The 19,954-nt window shown below is 35.7% G+C and overlaps 1 protein-coding gene across 1 annotated transcript; it reads left to right on the top strand.

Moving 5' to 3' along the window:
• The first annotated feature begins 7,161 nt into the window (after nucleotides 1-7,161).
• On the top strand, nucleotides 7,162-14,641 carry FGB (fibrinogen beta chain). The gene is made up of 8 exons (XM_047856661.1): nucleotides 7,162-7,257; nucleotides 9,841-10,032; nucleotides 10,513-10,696; nucleotides 11,652-11,879; nucleotides 12,411-12,524; nucleotides 12,881-13,006; nucleotides 13,510-13,795; nucleotides 14,410-14,641. The coding sequence occupies exons 1-8, from the start codon at nucleotides 7,186-7,188 to the stop codon at nucleotides 14,639-14,641; spliced, it is 1,434 nt and encodes a 477-aa protein (XP_047712617.1). The 5' UTR covers nucleotides 7,162-7,185.
• The last annotated feature ends 5,313 nt before the right edge of the window (nucleotides 14,642-19,954 follow it).

Genomic DNA, 19,954 nt, shown 5'->3' with positions numbered 1-19,954 from the left:
ATTGTAATAATTGAGGTAAATTGCACTAGATTATTCTCCTTTTAAAAGGCTCTCTTGAATCTATAGAATTATATTATCCACTTAAAAGTTTTAGGTAGATAAATAGAGCCCGGTGACCCCCTTATGTAGCTCATGGATCTATGAATTACGTATGTTATATATAAATTTTAATTTATATAAAACCTGGTTTTTTTTTTCTGGTGAAAGATCTATAGATTTCTTTGGATTCATAAAAGGATTTAAAACCCATGAAAGGTTAAGAATCTGTCCTGGTGGACACCCAGAGATGCCTTATTTGAGCAGTAGGGGTCACTGCTGCTCTTCATAATGATAGGAGCATTTTTCCCTAATAAGAATTTTCCCTTATCTTTATAAGGATAGAAGGATTTACCACCTAAATTATTGTGAGTGACTTATTAATGTAAATATGAAGTCTTTGTAAAACCAATAGTACAGATTTTAAGGAAGGCCTCTCTTTACTAACTGATCTTTTTTTTTTTCTTAAACTCACCAATATACAAGATACCTTTATTCTCTTTCAAATACTGTGTCCTTTGCCCTTGAGTAAGTGATAGGAGGTCACACAAATATGGATTTCAGTGTCATTTTCATCATATTTTTCACTGGAAGTGTTTTCTGGTTTTTATACTCCTAAAAAGATGGATAGTATTTCTTCTTGCTTCTCTCAGTTTAGAAGGTTAAATATGTAATCTCTCTTTCAGACACTACTTTCTTTCCATGCAATATTCTTTAGCCTTGTTTGACTCAAAATGTCCTTTGCCCCATGAATTTCAGATGTGTAATTCTTCACTAATTCAAAAGGCAGGAATGGTGGAAATTATCATGTGTTTTTGAATTTCTAACATCAGAACCAATTAAAAAGAATACTTGGACATTTCTTCAGGAGTTTGATCTTTGTTTATTGCAATGCTAAGAATGAGCCCAAATGCCAAGGTAGTGTTAGCAAGTGATTTCTGGTAACAGAGTTAAGAGGAAAGCTTCTGGGACCACAGGAGACAGGGAGCTATTCTTCCAGTTAATGCCTGGAAAGGCCTGGGACATAATGAAGCTGCACTGTCAGTTAGAAATATCTTAGTGAGGTATGTGTGCATGTGACAGAGAGAGAGAGAGAGAGAGAGAGAGAGAGAAGGGAAGTGTTACTTATCACAATTTCTCCTTCTACTTTGTGAAGTCCCAGCCCATGTCACAAAAACAAGTGTCAAATTAAACATGATAATGACTCATAATTTACTTTTTTGTGTGTTTCTATTTTGCAAAAATGTGTCAGTGTTTATGCTGACACAGAAAAAACAGCAATGTGACATTTCCAGTTTTCTTAGCTGAGTTCATATACTACCATGTTTGATGGTAATATTTGTTTAATTATCTGTGTTCCCCAATAGACGTATGGGGTGAGTATAGTGTGATATCCACATCACACACCCAGTATCTGGATAACTTGCAATTGGTAGGCCTTCAAAATTTGTTGAAAGATTGAATAAGTGAGGTGTTAAGATTTAGACACTTACATGTGGGGATGGAAGGCACTGAGACCTTAATTTTGATGTGAGTTGCAGGTATTGAGTCTGTATTACGTGCTCACTCCTGAAAAAATTCTACTATTACAACAACAATTAATTTAATCTTAGCCTTCTTTTGTGTGTAAGGCAGAGAATTGCTTGTGTCAGGACAGTCTGTATTTCTGTTCATTGTAAATTTTATGAAAATGAATTATTCTCCAATATATTTAGGTAAGTTAATGCCACATTTTATCCAGGTTATATAAAAGTTATTTCTGACATTAAATTACAAGATGCTCTTTGAGGGCCGCCTGGGTGGCTCGGTCAGTTAAGCACCCAGTTCTTGGTTTCAATTCAGGTCATGATTTCATGGTTTGTGAGTTCCAGCACTGTGTCAGGTTCTGCAGTGACAGTATGGAGACTGCTTGGGATTCTCTGTCTCCCTCTGTCTCACTACCCCTCCCCTGCTCTTCTTCTCTCCCTCAATTGGAAAAACTATTAGAAAAATAAGAGAATTCAGTAAGAGAGCTGAGTACAAAACAATATTTAAAACTCAATAGCTTCCAGGGCGCCTGGCTGGCTCAGTCGGTAGAGCATGCGACTCATGATCTCAGGGTAAGTTTGAGTCCCACGTTGGGTGTGGAAATTACTTAAAAAAAAATCTTAATGGAAAAAATCAGCATCTTTCATATATGCAGTTAAAAAATATAATGGGAGAAATGATCTTATATATGACAGCAATAAATGCAAAATGTTTAAGACCTAGGAAAATATTTAAGGGACACATCCCTCCAAAAAGACTTGAATCGATGAAAATGCACAGTTATTCTTGGATTGGAAAAGTCAAAATCATAAATGTCTGTTATGCCATTAATCTAATCCTGAGCACATTTTATTGAAAATATTTTTAATTCAAGAAATAGTTATTAAATAGTGAAATATTTTTAAATGAATGTTCCTAAAATACTCTGAAATAAAATAAAAACTTTTATTTTCTACAGATTTTATTGCTGGTACTATACACTTAAAGTATAAAAACCTTTAGTGATTTATTGCATTGTTTGAAAACACAGTTTTCCTTCTAATGTGAAATTTATGCTTAAAAAATAGTCTGATTTCTAAAAATTTGCTCTTAAGTTTCCCTTTGGATTAGCTCAGCAAACTCCAGGAGCCATCTCAGCCTAACTTACCAAAAGGTAACAGGGGAGTGGGTACTGTTAGAAGGACATCAGGTGTCTCACACATTTGACAGAATAATCAAATGAGCAAGTTTAGAGGTTTTGGTCATGTCTGCTGCCAACGTTGGCAGGCCTTCTCTTTCCAGAATGCTATGAATGTGACACCAGGTCAGTCAACCTGATTCTTTGCTTATTTCCTCTGAAAATATTACATTGGAGGAGAGAAGCTGATAGGGCTAGCTCAGAGAAGGAGTCCACCACCAGCTCAACCATCTGTGGCTGGGGGATCAGAGCATCACTATACTATAAGGACCACTGGAGCCCTATGTTTTAAGGGTCATTCCAGGAGAAGGGAGCATCAGTCTAACAGGTGTCCGTTACAGCCTTGTGGTTTTGAGTCTAAACGTGACAGGAGCAGAAGAGCATCTCCGTCTTTTCTCTAGCTTTTCTTATTGGCACTGTGTTAAAGAAGAAAATGTCCTGTTTTCGCCTCTTGCCATGCTCTTTATCAGCTTCCATCAGAAAAGCAAACTGACTTCTTCCAAGTCAATAGAAAGACTCTCCATAAGACACAGAGCTAGCCCCTACGCTTCTTCCCTGCAATGTGCTTTCCCATTGCAAATGGCTGACCAATTACAACTGTCATTGGCATACTGGTCTCAAGCTTGCCCATCAAAGCTCTGGTCTAAGTTAACCTCCAGCTCTTGTTTATTAATTTCTTCTTGAATAGTGGTTCTCAAACTGTAGTTCAGGATAAGAAAAGAAAAATACAGAGACTAACAGCGATTTGGTATAGTTTCTCAAATGCCATGCCTATTTAGACAAAGGTAATCAGTATCTCCTTTCATTCATTTAATCATTTGTTCATTCATACATTCATAAATTTGTTCCACAGTTATTTATAAAGTACCTGCCATGTGCGAGCTGTGCGATATAAACCATACAGTCATTCAAACAACAGGTTTCAAACCAAGAAGACTTTTCCTTTCGAATCCCTTTTCCCTCTGAAGGAGGTTAGGTCCCTAAGTTACAATTCCCCAAACCTCATCTTACCCTGACTTAGGTTCAGTACATGTTATTACAAGTAGTTCTCATTTTCTGTCTTCGACTGTAGCTTCATGATTAGAGGGCATTTGTCTATCTCATCCACCAAAATATCCTTGCCCCCCAGAAAGCTACTTGCCGCACAGTAGGTGCTCTATAAATATTTGATAAACACAAATTGCCTTGTGTTCTGTAGATGGGGCCTGACATGAATTGGAAAGGTATCAACGACAAGTATTTTGACAATCAGTGTCCACAAGTCAGCCCTTCATGCCAGAGAGCTGCTTGCTGGGCAGGACAGATTATCTGTATTCTCTGTCACTGATTTACTGTCCTTGACTTATGTAATGGTATCAGCTAATAGGAAGAACACAGTACTATTGACCTGAAAATATAACTGAACAAATTGTACTCCCTTCCTCTTCCACCAATGGCATCAACACTCTTAAAACTTTAAGTATTTTTATAAGCAGAATGTCTGCAAAACTATTTCTTCTCTTTGAAAATATGGTAATTTACTTTGTAATATCAGGCACTTTAGAGTGTTAGAGTAACTGTACATAACTCAATAGGAAAAATATCTAACAAGAACTAGAATTTTTAAAAGTCTCATAGTTATTATCACTGCATTGGTCATACCTCTCATACCAACACGAATATCCACATCCACACCCATACTTGAGGGTGAAAATAAAGACTAAGTGTGAGTGTGCTAGTCTGAGACCTTATAGTCCCGAGACAATGAGCTGGCCAAAACAAGAACAAACCAACCAAAAAAGCTACTGGTAAATTCTTTATAATGTTTATAGTTCGTTGGGCCATGTAGTATAATGGGCCAGAGCATGGTCTATAGCATCAGACGAACTTGGGTCAAGTCCTGGTACGGTATTTACTACCTGTATGCCTTGGGTGTTAACTTAATCTCTCTGAACCTCAGTTTCATCATCTATAGAACTTAGTGGCTTCAAGAATTACGTAAGATAAATGATTATCAGGACTTGGCTTCTGAGGCATGTTTCAGTGAATGCTAGTTCAGTCATTCATTCTACAAATTTTTATTGAATTTGTTTATCTTGCTCACAAATGTGTCTCTAGCATACTGCCTGTCGCATAGGAAGCTCCCAAGATCTATTTGTGGAATGAATGTTAAGTCTCTACTATTATAGAACATATGTTCTAGTAGTTTTCATCCTCCACCTCCTGTTGCTGAGGGCAAGAATACCAGAGGAAAAACAAGTGGGAATTTAAAGGACTTTTCATTTTAATGTTGTACACGATTCTATTATATGCCAGAAGAAACTTAAAAATTAATAAGCTTCTGAAAAATAATGGTTCTGTCACTAGTTTCGGTGCTTGAAAATGAAGTAATAATATGATAATGTTACGTCAAAAGAAAAAAAATTGTTTTAGTCTTCCTATCAGATAGTCGTTTCAAATCAGCAAGGATCTGACATCATGAACATAAGACCCTGTCCAGATTATTAAAATGAGAGTTTTCTCAGTTACATTTTGAAGACAAATGTTCTTGCATATTATTTTAATGAATACATGCATATATTTGCTTTTATGGTTAGATGTGTATTTTTCTAAGAAAAATTAAAACTAAGCTAGTCTTAAAATACAGTACTTACTCAGTACTAGTAAATGGGACACAAATTTGAAAAAATCCAGTGAAGTAGTTTACTTAATTTAAACTCAATACCGAGCTTCATAAATTTGAGTTAAAAGAAATTTGGGAATGTAACCTATGGGAATGTAACCAAGAGAATAAAATAATTTAGTGAGTCTCTAGCCATTATCAAGAATCTGCTTCCAAGCATGGTTTATAGGTAAGGAATTAAGAGGTACAAACTTGCATTATAATTTTTTTAATGTTTATTTATTTTTCAGAGAGAGACAGACAGAATGAGTGGGGGAGGGGCAGACAGAGAGGGAGACACAGAATCTGAGGCAAGCTCCAGTCTCTGAGCTGTCAGCACAGACCCCAACACAGGGCTTGAACTCATGAATCATGAGATCATGACCTGAGCCGAAGTTGGACACTTAACCAACTGAGCCACCCAGGATTCCCTAAACTTGCATTATAAACTAAATAAGTCATGAGGATGAAAAGTACAGCATAGGGAATAGAGTCAGTAATATTGTAATAATGCCTATGGTGACAGGTGATTACCGTGGTATTTCCTAAGGTACAGAATTATAGAATCACTATGTCGTACACCTGAAACTAATATAATATTTTATGTCAACTATACTTCACCAAAAATATACTCTCCTGATCCAAACCTGGATAACCTGCTATCTTTCAAATAAAATTATTTTTCAGATATCTTGAGAATGTCTCACTTTCCATACCCCCTCCCCCCCACACACACACACAGAAAATGCCAAAAAGCAACACATTTGCTGGGATTTGTGTTCTTGACTTTGAGTTCCCCACTGATTCTTGTAAGAATTGCTAATCCTGATTGCAACAAATAAATAGAAAGATAAGAGACATGGATTTGGTGGCTTACAGAAAATAATGAAAGCAAATGGACCACATTTATTATTTGGGCCGCTATTTGAAATAGATGTATGAAGCCTTCACTAATGGTAAAATAACATTGTTTTTATAAACAATATAATATACTATAAAATATATATAATGTAATATAAAAAATAAACTGTTAATTATGTATCCAATCACAATAATAATGCTTTGGTTTAGTAATCTTTGTTAATTATTTTAACAGTGTTTTGAATTTTGTGAACATTTTAATTTATATTAATAAAGGAAAAAATGTGGAAAGAGGGGAGAGCAAAAAGAGAAGATGGTATTTTCTTTTTGATATTTGTTTATCAGAGCATAAGGCATGAGTTCTAATATTCCTAATCTGATTAATGTCTCAAAGAAAGGATAAACACATGGTGATATACTATTATTCTTAATTTATTGGTCTCTTTTAAAACTCAATTACGTGATTGCTTCAAAGCATAAACATTTGTATACTTTTAGAGAAGTCACAGTTTTAGTGGATTCCTTGCGGGTAGGCCCAAATTTTTTGGTTGGATTAAAAATACTTATTTCTTCACACATTCTTTGTGAGCCTCTGCAGCATGCACATTAATTTACAGGAAAGGTGATACACATCTCTTTCAGGAATGCCCTAATTTTCCCTCGTATTGTCCAATTAAATGAATTGAAATACCCTGGTGTTTCTAAATTCAGCCTACAGAGAATAGTTTTATGACAAGTAAATAAGTCTTGCTGGGAAGATGTTGCTTAAGTGATAAAATGGTTCAGCCAACAGGTGAACCAACAAATTAAATATTAACTAAGGAGGGTAACCATTTCTAAAGTCCTACCTAACAAAGGCTTCAGCTATATATAGGATTGAAGATCTCCCAGTTAAGTCCATAAGTAAGGGACAATTTCTTGGAGCTTCTAAAAGTTTAAAACCATGAAGAATCTAATACTGCTACTACTGTGTGCTTTTATTATTAAGTCACAAGCTATTGATGACTATGATGAGGTGACTATTTAAAAATTATTATATTACTAATGTTATTAATATAAAATATAACAACATAATCGTATGTGAATATTTATCTTAATGAAATTAACATTGATTTTAGTTATGAAATTGAAGTGGGACCCATTTTATTTAAAGAATGTTACATAGTATTTCTTATATAAAAACAAAATAATGATTTCTTGTTTTCTTGTTTATCTATATTCTCCCAGGGAGAAGAAGACAGAGCTGTGGTAAGATTGTTTTTCTCCTTGTTATCCTGAGTACTGTGATTTTCATTTAGTTCCAGCAACAAATTATTACAATTATGAGGACAAATCTAAGAATTTTGAAGACTATAAAAAAATGAAAAAGCAGTATTTTAAAAGAAAAAAGCTGTGGTAGCTTACTCTTTGGTGAAGGAAAGTAATATATAGCTCCTGAAATTACTGGCAACTTCTGAATGAAAATTATAAATGAATCTAAACGCAGAATAGACCAAATACAGTGATAGAAAATGAAATGATTGTTTTTTTCAAGTGTGCAAATCTAAGTCATAAGTAGTATTTATTGTTATTACTAATATTTATGAAACACGTAGCTCAGTATAATTTATTCATTCGTAGAACAGTTTTTCTTTAACTACTATCTCTGCTGTTTTCTTTCTCTTGGTTTGAAGATAACAGATATACAGAAATGCATTTAGGGAGATAACTACTTAAAGAATTTTAATTGTATTCTCAAATGAATTATGATCAAATTTCTTGCGCACAACATAGTATGTCACACTAAAAATAAGAGTAAACTTCAAGGAAGGGATTTGTTTGCAACATTTGTTGAATTTGAGGGGAACCTCAGTTGTTTTAATTATCAAAGTATACAGATAAAGAGATACTTGTCTGGTTAATTGCATTAGCTAAGAAGCATGGAAAGAATGTATAAGAGTAAACTTTTGTAATACCTAGCTAAGCACTTTTACATTTCTACTCATCAGCTAATCCTTACAGAGATAGTTTACTAGTTTAAGCTCCAAAGTGGATTTTCTAGTTTCAGTTATTTCACTGAGTGATCTTCATGAACCCCGATATCCATATAATTTCTTTAAATATTTTTAATTCCTTTTCTCTAGTAAAGCTAGATGGTCAATGCTCTCTCTCCAATGGCACCCTGAAATAGAAAGAAAATATTTTTCTTCTGTTGTAATTTGATTTGTAATAAACAGGTGAATCACATTTCATAATATTCCTGGTAGAACAGACCAGCTCTGGGACCTCATGAAATACGTATATTTTCCCCAAATCCTCACATGTTATTATTTGTATTGCAATTACACATACTCAGATACCTGTGATGATTATGCAGGGGAATTCGGAGCCAACTTGCCTGGGTTTAAAGCCTAGCACACTCTCACTAAATGTTAAGTGCTATTGTAACTTAATGAATAAATGACAGCAAAATTCAAAATAGAGTCATTGCATGACTTCTAGGCTCACTGAATAGCTGGAGAGCTTAGTCTTTTCATCAAATATAGTCATTTGTTAATTTGTAATTAAGCCCCCCAAAGTATAATTGCTGACAAAGACCACATGACAATTTAGTTAATCCAAGCAAACACTTTTATATTGCATTGCATATTTTCCACCTCATTATGTTTTAAGGTAATATTCTTTAAGTTAGCAAATAATTTTAGTCTCATGCCTTGAGAATTATGTTAAATATGAGAAAATTATGGTGTTTGATAAGCAAATCATGTAGGAATTTCATGAGAATGGTATAAGAAATAATTTTGTTGATATAAGATAAGGTTAGGATTGGAATTAGTATAGGAAAAGCCATTTAAACTATAGTATCTGCTGTGTGTTTGCAGTAGAAATAATGAGTACTTACTATGTGTCAGGAACTCTTTGGAGGGTGTGAGATGCAATGTCATTTAATCTTTACAATCATCTTAGACAGCAGATACTCTTATTATCCCTATGTTACAGATAAGGAAACTAGAGCACAGAAAAAATAACTTGCCCAAGATTGGATAGCTAGTGAGTGGTAGGGTCAAGATTTGAACCCCAGCAGTGTGGCTCCAGAAGACCTTAGTCCTCTTCAAACACGTTAGCCTCAAAGATTGTCTGATTACAAATAAATCCAAAATAAATTTCACTTTTTTAAAAAATCTGTATTACCTCTTAAATATTGTTATATAAGATTTAGGTAAATTGATCGTCTAATTCATAAAAATTGAAAGTGGGAAAATAATTAACAATAATTACAGGAATTTAGTAATCCAAATAGCTTGAGAAAATTCCTCCTGACAGTGTAGATTTCTTACTATTTTATGTATTCCAGTGTATAGGTTTCAGGAATCTGATGTCATCGCTCTTCATAATCTGATGCAGCTTTATTTTAAGACCTCTTTTTAAAAACTCCCTCAGGTATACTTTTCACGCAGTTTTTCTATTGTTACTGAAGAGACCAACGACTAACCAGTTGATGGGCCTTAAAGAAACCATTAATTATGTGATAACCTAATTTATGAAATGAGAGTATTGGAATCGTTACATCTCAAATCTTTGATAACACTTTACATTTATTTCTGCCTGGTTCCCCAAGGGTGTTGTGGATGCCCGTGGTCATCGGCCCCTCGACAAGAAGAGGGAAGAGGCTCCCAGCCTGAGACCTGTCCCACCACCCGTTAGTGGAGGTGGCTATCGGGCTCGACCAGCCAAAACAGTGGCCAGCCAAAAGAAAGTAGAAAGAAAAGCCCCTGATGCTGGGGGCTGTCTTCATGCTGACCCAGACCTGGTGAGTGCATCAGTGTTTCTTGTCGGAATGGGTCTCCCATGCAGAGAAAGCCTATGTTCATTATGGTTTCCTAATGTTGCCTTGACTCCCATTATTATCATTATTTTGTTTCTTTATTTTGGAAATAACTACAAAACTTACTGGGCCTTGGGATAAGGGCTCCTTTCTAGTCTTCTTTAGTTTGAGCCTGAGATTGTGAATGAGGTACATGGATGTTGTTTTTAGCTTTGTGTTTTGCCCACCTCATTTGTTCAAGTGGTAACATTTTCACAGCCCTACTTATTTTTTCTGTGGTAAGTACTAATTTTAATCCTCAGAGGACTATGATGATGACTCTAGAATTTCTGGACTTACATAACAGAAAATGAAATTGCAAGGTTTTATACTGGCTCGTGATATTATTGCGTTTTCACTGTGTGGTATTTTCACAAATACCTGTAATCCGAATCCTCTAATGCCTGCCATTTTCTTTGTTTGCAGGGAGTGTTGTGTCCTACAGGATGTCAGTTGCAAGATACTTTGGTAAAACAGGAAAGACCAATCAGAAAAAGTATAGAGGAGTTAAATAATAATGTGGAATCTGTGTCCCAGTCCTCTTCTAGCACCTTTCAGTATATAACACTGCTAAAAGACATGTGGAAAAACAGGCAGAAACAAATAAAAGGTAGGTATCCTGTGTTTTATGTTTGATTCTGCTCTAAAATTGGAACTTGTCTGACTGCATGGGAATGCATGATTCTGAGAAGATGAACCTTTCTAGATGAGCTTAAGTAGCAGTCTACTGCTTTCAGTATGAGCCTGAATACCCTCCGGTTCTCACTTAGGCCCCTTTACCTCCCACTTGTCATATAAGCATGATTCAGCACTTATTCTCAGCTAGAATCATTTTGTGTAGAAAAAAAAAATCTCTGTGAGTCCTTATTTTTATTCTAGAAGAAACCTGTGAATCAGAAGGCAATATTCAGAGCAAAATTTAGCACTTATAGATTTAATACTTCAGGTTTTGAATACAAAAGGGTAATCTATGGCATACTCAACTGTGTTGCAGGTAATGCTACCAGCTCTTTGAATCTTGAGATCTGAATGCTCTTGAGTGCTTGAGATCTGAATCTTGAGTGCTCTTGGCTGGGTGGTAGGAATAAGCTAGTGAGTAAGACTGGCGTAGGCATTTCAATGAGTAGCTTATCTAAATTTGGGCATTTTTCAAAGGTATCATGACATTCCTCTTGTAAATTTCAAGGCTCTAGTGTACTTTTGTGAGATGGATAAGTAAATCAAGGGTATCCAATCCATAGGATGTTGAACTTCTGAGATGGAAGGTCTAAATACTTCTTTCTCCTTTTTTCCTCACCAAAGAAATAAAGAACCTATTGGATTCATTATTAGGCAGAATCTTTAGCTTATACCTAAGGTAAATTACTAATACAGCAACTAGACTTTATGTTAATCTGTATGTCATGGGCCAAATAATTTCCCCTAAGTACAACTGCATATCATGATTTCTCTGCAGCTATTAGTTTATTCTCAGAAAATTGAAATTACAACTGTATGGATGAATACACCTAGCTTTTTTATCAGAAGAAAATGCTCATCATTCCTACATAATTTCATTTTTCCAGAAAATGAAAATGCAATAAATGAGTACTCCTCAGAGCTGGAAAAGCACCGACTGTATATAGATGAGACTGTGAACAGCAATATCCCAATCAACCTTCGTGTGCTCCGTTCAATCCTGGAAAACTTGAGAAGCAAAATACAAAAATTAGAATCGGATGTCTCAGCTCAGATGGAATACTGCCGCACCCCATGCACAGTCAGTTGCAATATTCCTGTGGTGTCTGGCAAAGGTAACTAACTAATAAGCATATTTCTAGAAAGTTCCAGAAGAACAAACACTCTAAAAATATGAGGTAACTTTAAAAAGCTTAGTGGCTTTTCCCCAACAAATCCTAATGACGTTAGAGCACATCATGAGGATATCCCTACCATGCTGTGTTCAGACATAGCCTAATGTATTCGCCAATTTTTGATTAACAGGTTGTAGTGCAATGATGGTGGTAGCTCCACTTGACTAATGCACGTGCTTGCTTGGATAGATGGAAGAATGTAGGTGGATGTGGGTGTTTCTCCTTACCAATGTGTTCTGGAAGGCTCTGAATATCCTAGGACAAAGAAGGTGGAGAAGGGCTTTTCTCATTCCCTAGAACTCAAAACTGATGTTTCAAGGATGATTCAATTTCTACAACTTCTTCTCAGATGTCTGAAATAAAGCATTCCTCAGTAACTTATGTAATCAGTTATCTTACACAATTGATGACTAAAGACCAAGAAATAATGTTGTAGTTCCCTGAATATAGTATGTTATCTTATGTTTGCAGAATGTGAGGAAATCATCAGGAACGGAGGTGAAACATCTGAAATGTATCTCATTCAGCCTCACAGTTCTATCACACCATACAGAGTATACTGTGACATGACCACAGAGAATGGAGGTAAGTATTTGATGATGGTTGACCTATCATGCTGTAATGATTTTGATGTCATAGAATGCCAAGAAATAAAACCTAGCTTGACATAACTAACAATGATCCATTTGATTTGGAATTCATCCTGATATTTTAAAGGTTATAAAATATCTATGATTCACAATTTGGAGTGAGATAAAGCACTTGCAGTCTCCAAAGACTTTAAGTTTTCCATTCATATTTATTTCCCTATTGTACACATTTTGAAGCACTAAACATAGCTGGGCATAAAATAAATTAAATAGATGAGGAATTTAGACATTCTCCTCAAAGTGAGATTGTTGTCGGTTAATAGATGCTATTTTTGTTTCTTTCAACCAAAGGATGGACAGTAATTCAGAATCGTCAAGATGGTAGTGTTGACTTTGGCAGGAAATGGGATCCATATAAACAAGGATTTGGAAATATTGCAACTAATGCAGATGGGAAAAAGTACTGTGGTGTACCAGGTAAAACTGGGAGTACAAAATAAAATCATCCTTGGGTAAAAAAATTTTTTTTTCATTACAAAAAAAACATGGCTTTGGGAGTCTTTAGGAGTTTGGGGAGTTTGGGAGTCTTTGGGAGTTTTTAGGAGTTTTAGGAGGTTAAGAAGAGTTTACAAAAAGAATGTGAAAGTTAAAGATAAGGGAAGAAAAAGGTTTTATTTTATTTTTTTTAAATGTTTATTTATTTTCAAAGAGAGAGAGTGTGTGTGACTGCACAAGCACCCATACACACACACTCGCACACACACATGTCAGGGAGGGGCAGAGAGAGAGGCAGAGAGAATTCCAAGCAGGCTCCCCACTGTGAGCCCAGAGCCTGCCTGACCCGGGGCTCAATCTCACAACCTGAGCCTAATTCAAGAGTCAGACGCTTAACCAACTGAGTCACCCAGGCACCCCGAAAGGCAGTTTTTCATTTCCAAACGTTTTATTTCTATTGAGGCTTTACTTTATTTTTCCTTTAGGTGAGTATTGGCTTGGAAATGATAAAATTAGCCAGCTTACCAACATGGGTCCCACAGAGCTTTTGATTGAAATGGAGGACTGGAAAGGAGATAAGGTGAAGGCACTCTATGGAGGATTCACCGTACAGAATGAGGCCAACAAATACCAGCTCTCAGTGAACAAATATAAGGGAACAGCTGGCAATGCCCTCATAGAAGGAGCTTCTCAACTGGTGGGAGAGAACCAGACCATGACCATTCACAACAGCATGTACTTCAGCACGTACGACAGGGACAATGATGGCTGGTATGTATTGTGTTTTTCCCTCCTGCTTTAAAAGCCACTATGGATGTTGTTATTAGAATCATTAATGATAGCTCATGTTATTAATAGCTATCATTTCTTGGGCCCTTACCGTGTGTTAGCCACCGTACGAAGCTCTTTATATATCACTCTAAGACATTCCCACTATCAGGTTGCTATTATTATTCTCACTTTACAGATGAAGTGCAGAGAGATTAAGTAATTGACTGAAAGTTATACAACTATAAAATATGGAACTGGAACGAGAGCACATTCCCTTTACGTAGTGAGCGTTTAGATAAATTTCTATATCTATATATTCTCAAGTGTATATTGAAACCTCCATTTTGTTTTCCAGGGTTCTCTAACACTGAGGCGGCTGAAAGCTGTCATGTCAGTTTAAAGAAACAAATACAGATGGACTTGTCACATAGGCCCAATTCTCTCCCTTTCTTGCTGTAGGGCAGGGAAGACATTTTGCGTACTAGTGTGACTTTACTTACAGAACCAGCGTATAACTTGAAGGATCCCTGTACGCAGCACTCTTCTGAGGGCACTTTGCAAAGAATTTACTTGACGGCCCTGCAGTTCTAATAACCCCAAACATTTTCTTTCAGGATAACTGCAGATCCCAAAAAGCAGTGTTCTAAAGAGGATGGTGGCGGATGGTGGTATAATAGATGCCACGCAGCCAATCCAAATGGCAGATACTACTGGGGTGGACATTACAGCTGGGACATGGCGAAACACGGCACAGATGATGGAGTTGTATGGATGAACTGGAAGGGGTCCTGGTATTCAATGAAGAAGATGTCTATGAAGATCAGACCCTTCTTCCCACGGCAATAACCCCCAAAACATAGATTTTTATTCTTCTATATGTAATAACATTTTTGTATATTATGTCATTGGAATATGCTTTCACACATTATATCCCTCTAAAACTATCAAAAGGTCGTGAGTGTGACTTTTTGGGAAAAAGTATTTAGGCTAAATGATATTAAAAATAGCACACGAGTTATTTTTGTATTCTTCCTTTGTATTTCTCACCGAGGAGTAACTAAAACAGTAATTGTGAACACTGTTCATAATTTCAATTTCAGTTGCGGAAAGTTTCAAATTAGGAAGAGGAATTTTCTATCCTTGTTGTACAAAAGGTATTAGGCAAACTAAAAAGTTATGTTCAAAAGCTCACTTTAATACTATTTGTTTATATAAGATCTGTCACAAAAAAAAACCTTTCAAAAAGACTTATTAGTTAAACCAGTCATTGTTGCAAATAAATTATTCTTACTTTGTAATCCACATGATCAATGAGTTAGGCTTTGAACCTGGAAGAAAAGAGAAGCAATCACAACTTTGAGCAGCTAGTAAACTGGCACTGAACACATGAAGATTCAAAATCTCACTCTGCACCATGGGAAAACCACTACGCTGCCCCTTAGCTAGACTTTGGGATCAAAGATCCCAAGAGGACAATGAGGGTCTGATATTCATCAATTGGTTTTTGGGAGGAAGAGTGGGGTAGGAAGCAGCAGTTGCCTATTGTCCCTGGAAATTATGCCTACCGACATCAATTGGATCTTTGTTTTTTTCCATGATAACACCGGAACTAAAGTAGAAGTGAGTTTTGTGTTCTTTCTACTTCTTCCCAAGAAATGAGTATATATCAACTCAATACTGCCTTTATCCTCTGTTCTCCCATCATTTCACTGCGCTGGGCAACCCTATGCCCCTAGACTCTCCTTCCCTAACGTAGCATCATTGCCACTGATTGTCACAGAAACTTATTGTCCCATAGCTCAGCCTCTTAACCTTTGCATCTAAGCAGAGGTTATTAATTTTTTATCACAGAAATGCTGTCCTTCTTTTGATTCCTCATCAAATCCAATTTCAACTTTTACCTGGTTTCCCTGCCATAGGTTCTGTCTCACCCCTACCTGTACTCTATCTGTTACTCTGCCATCACATAGAGTGTCCTAAAATAGGAAATTCTGACCAAGTTACCTCCCTGCTTAATGTCAGCTTTGTGTAATCTAAATGTTAAAATCCCAATTCCTTGATTTGGGGTGAAAATGGTTTGCTACTTGGTCCCAGCACCTTCTCCTGCCCCCTTCACTACACATCTACATTCTCGTCACAGTGAATTTTCCACCATTCCAGAGAAGGTCAGGCCCTTTTATATGATGCTGCCATTATTAATAGCATTTTTCTCCCAACGCTATCTGACGATTTACTGTTCATTTTTTAAGCCTCACTTTAACTGCAATTTCTGTTTTATATACCTTTCTCTTTTACTAATCATGAGCTCTTATTCACCTTTGATTCCAGAATCACCAGCCTGTCAGAAAGCACGATTTTCATAAATTCAAAAATCGTGGATGACTAAATCCACTGATTATCAAGATCTTGGATGACCCTCCCCCCACTTTTTTGTATAGAACCCATTTTCTAATAAAGTCACATGCAGAAACTTCACATGGTAAATATTTGAAAGTAGAATTTAAAAATAAATTTTTAACGTTTGTTTTTATTTTGAAAGAGATAGAAAGAGCAAGCTGAGGAGGAGCTGAGAAAAAGGGAGACTGAATACCAAGCTGGCTCCCTGCTGTCAGCTTAGAGCCCGATGCAGGACTCGAACTCACAAACCCTGAGACCATGACCTGAGCCGAAATTGAGTCCGATATTTAACTGACTGAGCCACTCAAGTGCCCAGAAGTAGAACTTGTGCAGCAAGGCTGAGTATAGCAAAAGTCCATCGAATCAAGGATGGGAAGATGGCAAGAGCCCAATCCAAGGGCAGTATCCCTCAGACCTTTGCTCAACCCCTTACAAACTCACAGAAGATCTAATGAATACTTAGAGCTTAAAGTAAAGCCACAGATTAAAAGAAAACCATTAAAGTAGACAATCTGATAGTCAATTCTTAGCTAATGTGCAAATAGCAGAAACACGGAGACCATTCCTGGGTGATGTGTAATATCTATTTAGAAAGAAGTAAGCTTTCTTAAGTGATCATTTGATAAGATATGCTACATATCTGATCTTGCCCATTCAAACATCACAATTTTGAATATAATACAAAGGAAGTGTCCACAAGTTAAAATATACAAAACAGTTGCAAAAAAGACTAACTAATGACTTTTATGAAGATAATTAAAAAAAAAAACTGGTTGGAAATTATTAATCCCATGCTGTGGCATGAGAACTATAATATATTTTCTTATACATTTAAGACTGAAATTATGTAAAAAAAAACTAGAAAGGATATATGTACTTGGGACGTCAACTTCCAGTTCCTCTGCATTTTAGGAACCAAGAAAAAAAGCTAATCAATGTAACTGACAAATTGTCTATTACACTGAGCACAGATTTTTCCACATGGGCCAAAAATGAAGGTATTTATTTAGTTAGTTAGTTATATTTTTTAATATGAAGTTTATTGCCAAAAATGACGGTTTAATGTGACTCGCCACCAGCTGCAGCAGCTTAGTTGATGTTGTTGTTTCACTTTTACTCACCAAACATTACGTACGCTTATTTAAAATACAGATATCCTGGGGTCAATTCAGAGTTATTACATCAGAGTCTCTACATGGGAAAAGCCTCGGAGTCTGTATTTTTAAATAAATGTCCCCAAGAGATTCTGATCCCTGGCTGGAGTTTTAGAATACAGTCTAAAACAGTCTGCATTTGCATTTACCTGAGACTCCCATCATTTTCATGGAGCCTTTCTTTCACCCAAATGATGACCATGAGGCGATGTTTAGGACGAGTAGCCATCTTTGAAATTATTGTGATTTTATAGGTGGCCAAGGCCTGTGTTTAAAACTTGACTCGGGTTTAAACAACACAGTCTCTAAAAGCTGGAAGCATTATTTCTACTCTGTTGTCTCTCAGCTCTAGTGATTCTCAGCATTGGACTTTTGGTTTTTTTCAGTGCAGAAACAGCTTAAAAATGCTACCTATCATTTGTACACAGAGCTGAAATTGATTTCTGAATTCTATCCCTCCCCCTACTGGGGCATGTGGCTTGGTGTTCCCTGCTTGAGCTTCCACTGTTGCTCAACTCAGCACAAAAGCACAATGTGTTGGTGCATAATTATGGCTAAACCAGCAAATGGAATAATTTCTGTTCATTTTAACAACATTGACTGTGGTTTTATGTAATTAAAATAGTACGCATTATTTGAAGAAATTTGGGGAAATACAGGAAAAGTAGAACCACTTATAATCTCAACACTAATAGGAAAACAGCTATTATCTTAGTTTATGTTTTTCTTGTTATCCTGTAAATGTGCTAGCCTCGAATTTTTTACCTTGTGTCTTGGAAGATGTTCCATGTTACTTAATATTCTTCTATAATGTTATTTTTCTATAATATTCTATATAATAGACTATATAATATTCCATCATCTGAATGGACTCTAATGTTTTAAGCAAGTCCCTGTCACTTAAAATTTAGATTCTTCTGACCTTTTTCTAATAAAGAGAATTCTGAAATTAGCATCCTTCTACATAACCTTATTTTGCATATATATAATCTGTATTCTATATGATACATATAGAATAAATTTTTAGAAGCAGATTATCTGGAGGAAATAAAGGGGTTGACACTGTCAAGGTTTTTAAAATATATATATATATATATATATATATATATATATATATATATTGCCAAGTAACTCTCCAGAAAAATGGTATCAATTTACCTTTGGCAGACAGAAATACAGGTGTTTGTTTTTATTTTTCTTCTCCCTTACTAACGCTGGATGTTGTAATTAAAACTTTGATAATTGCTTTAATTTTCATATCTTAATTCCTAGAGCAAGTAAGAGATTTTTTAAATGTTTAATGATCATTTGTCCATCTTCTTTTGAGAGTTACTTTTCATGTCTTTTCCCTAATGCTAATTTTCTTTTAGCATAAATCACCCTTTATATGATTCTTAACGATTCTTTATGTGTGTAGGATAGCAATCAGGAACATGATATTACCCTCTATTTATTCAAATATTTTATTTCCTAAGTGATTAGACTGAGAGAGTCGTATGCAAATAGTCTTACTGGAACTAATATTAACCACTTTCTCTCCTTCTCCCAACCAAGCTGTGACCAACAGGCGATATGTTTTCTGTTTTGTTTTTTGACTGAATTATATTCATTTCTCTAAAAACTGTTTATTTTGAGAAGTTTCATTCTTACGAAAAAATTGCAAGGATAGTTTAATGAATACCTCTATGTCCTTCACCTAGATTCACCAATTGTTTGCTACATTTGCTTTATCTCTCAAAAGGAGATACTTTTAAGCAGTTTTGTAATAGCTTATGTAGGCCTGTGATCTTGAGGTCATAGACCTATTGTAGACAGAATCAAAGGTAGATTTAGCAAATATTTTCCAGAGTGCTATGTTGCAACCACCTTCAGCAATGAGCTGAAGAAGAGGGGCACCAGTGTTCAGTAACTAAACATTTCTTAGCTTAAACCTGGAAGGTTATCTTAAATTTTTTTACCAACGTGGTTTTCAAGTGTTGCTTTCATGATGTGGAAATGGAAGACATATTTTCCAGCTCTCGTATATCGTTCATTTGAATCTCTTCCCCAGGTGCAAATTCCTCACCATACTACTCCCCTCTATGATGTTTCAGGCCCTTGCCATCCCCACCCCCAATTCACTAAGGATTTTTCTCCATAAATGAGATTTACAAAGTACTTGAAATTCAATTAAAAAGAGTATATAAATGAATAAATAAATGCATGAATAAATAGATAAAATATGATATCCCCAAAATGGTTTCTGTGCAAATTTCATTACCTACAAGCAACTTGTACAATATTCATGGCTACCAAATTCTAAATGGTGCTACTTCTTAAGCTGTTTCAGCAAATAGTAGATGTGGTATTATGTTGCTCAAGCATAAAGAAAATCTTTAGTTTATGATTTTTGCATTCTGCTTGAACTTATATTAATATGCTGTCCTTTTCTTTTAGACTTTCCTATTTGAGGTTAGTGAACTTCCCTAGATCGATCTTGTTCTGATTCACCAGCTGCATCGCTAGTGTCTACTAACTAAACTGGAAATGTAAGGGGAGCCCATGACAGAGTATAATTATGTCAAAAATAACGCTGGGGAAATAATTAAAATTACATGGTGTATATAAT

This window comes from Prionailurus viverrinus, chromosome B1 (genome assembly GCF_022837055.1).
Source record: "Prionailurus viverrinus isolate Anna chromosome B1, UM_Priviv_1.0, whole genome shotgun sequence".
NCBI lineage: Eukaryota > Metazoa > Chordata > Mammalia > Carnivora > Felidae > Prionailurus > Prionailurus viverrinus.
Note: the sequence above shows the minus strand (reverse complement) of the source record. Positions and strands in the feature narration are given on the sequence as shown.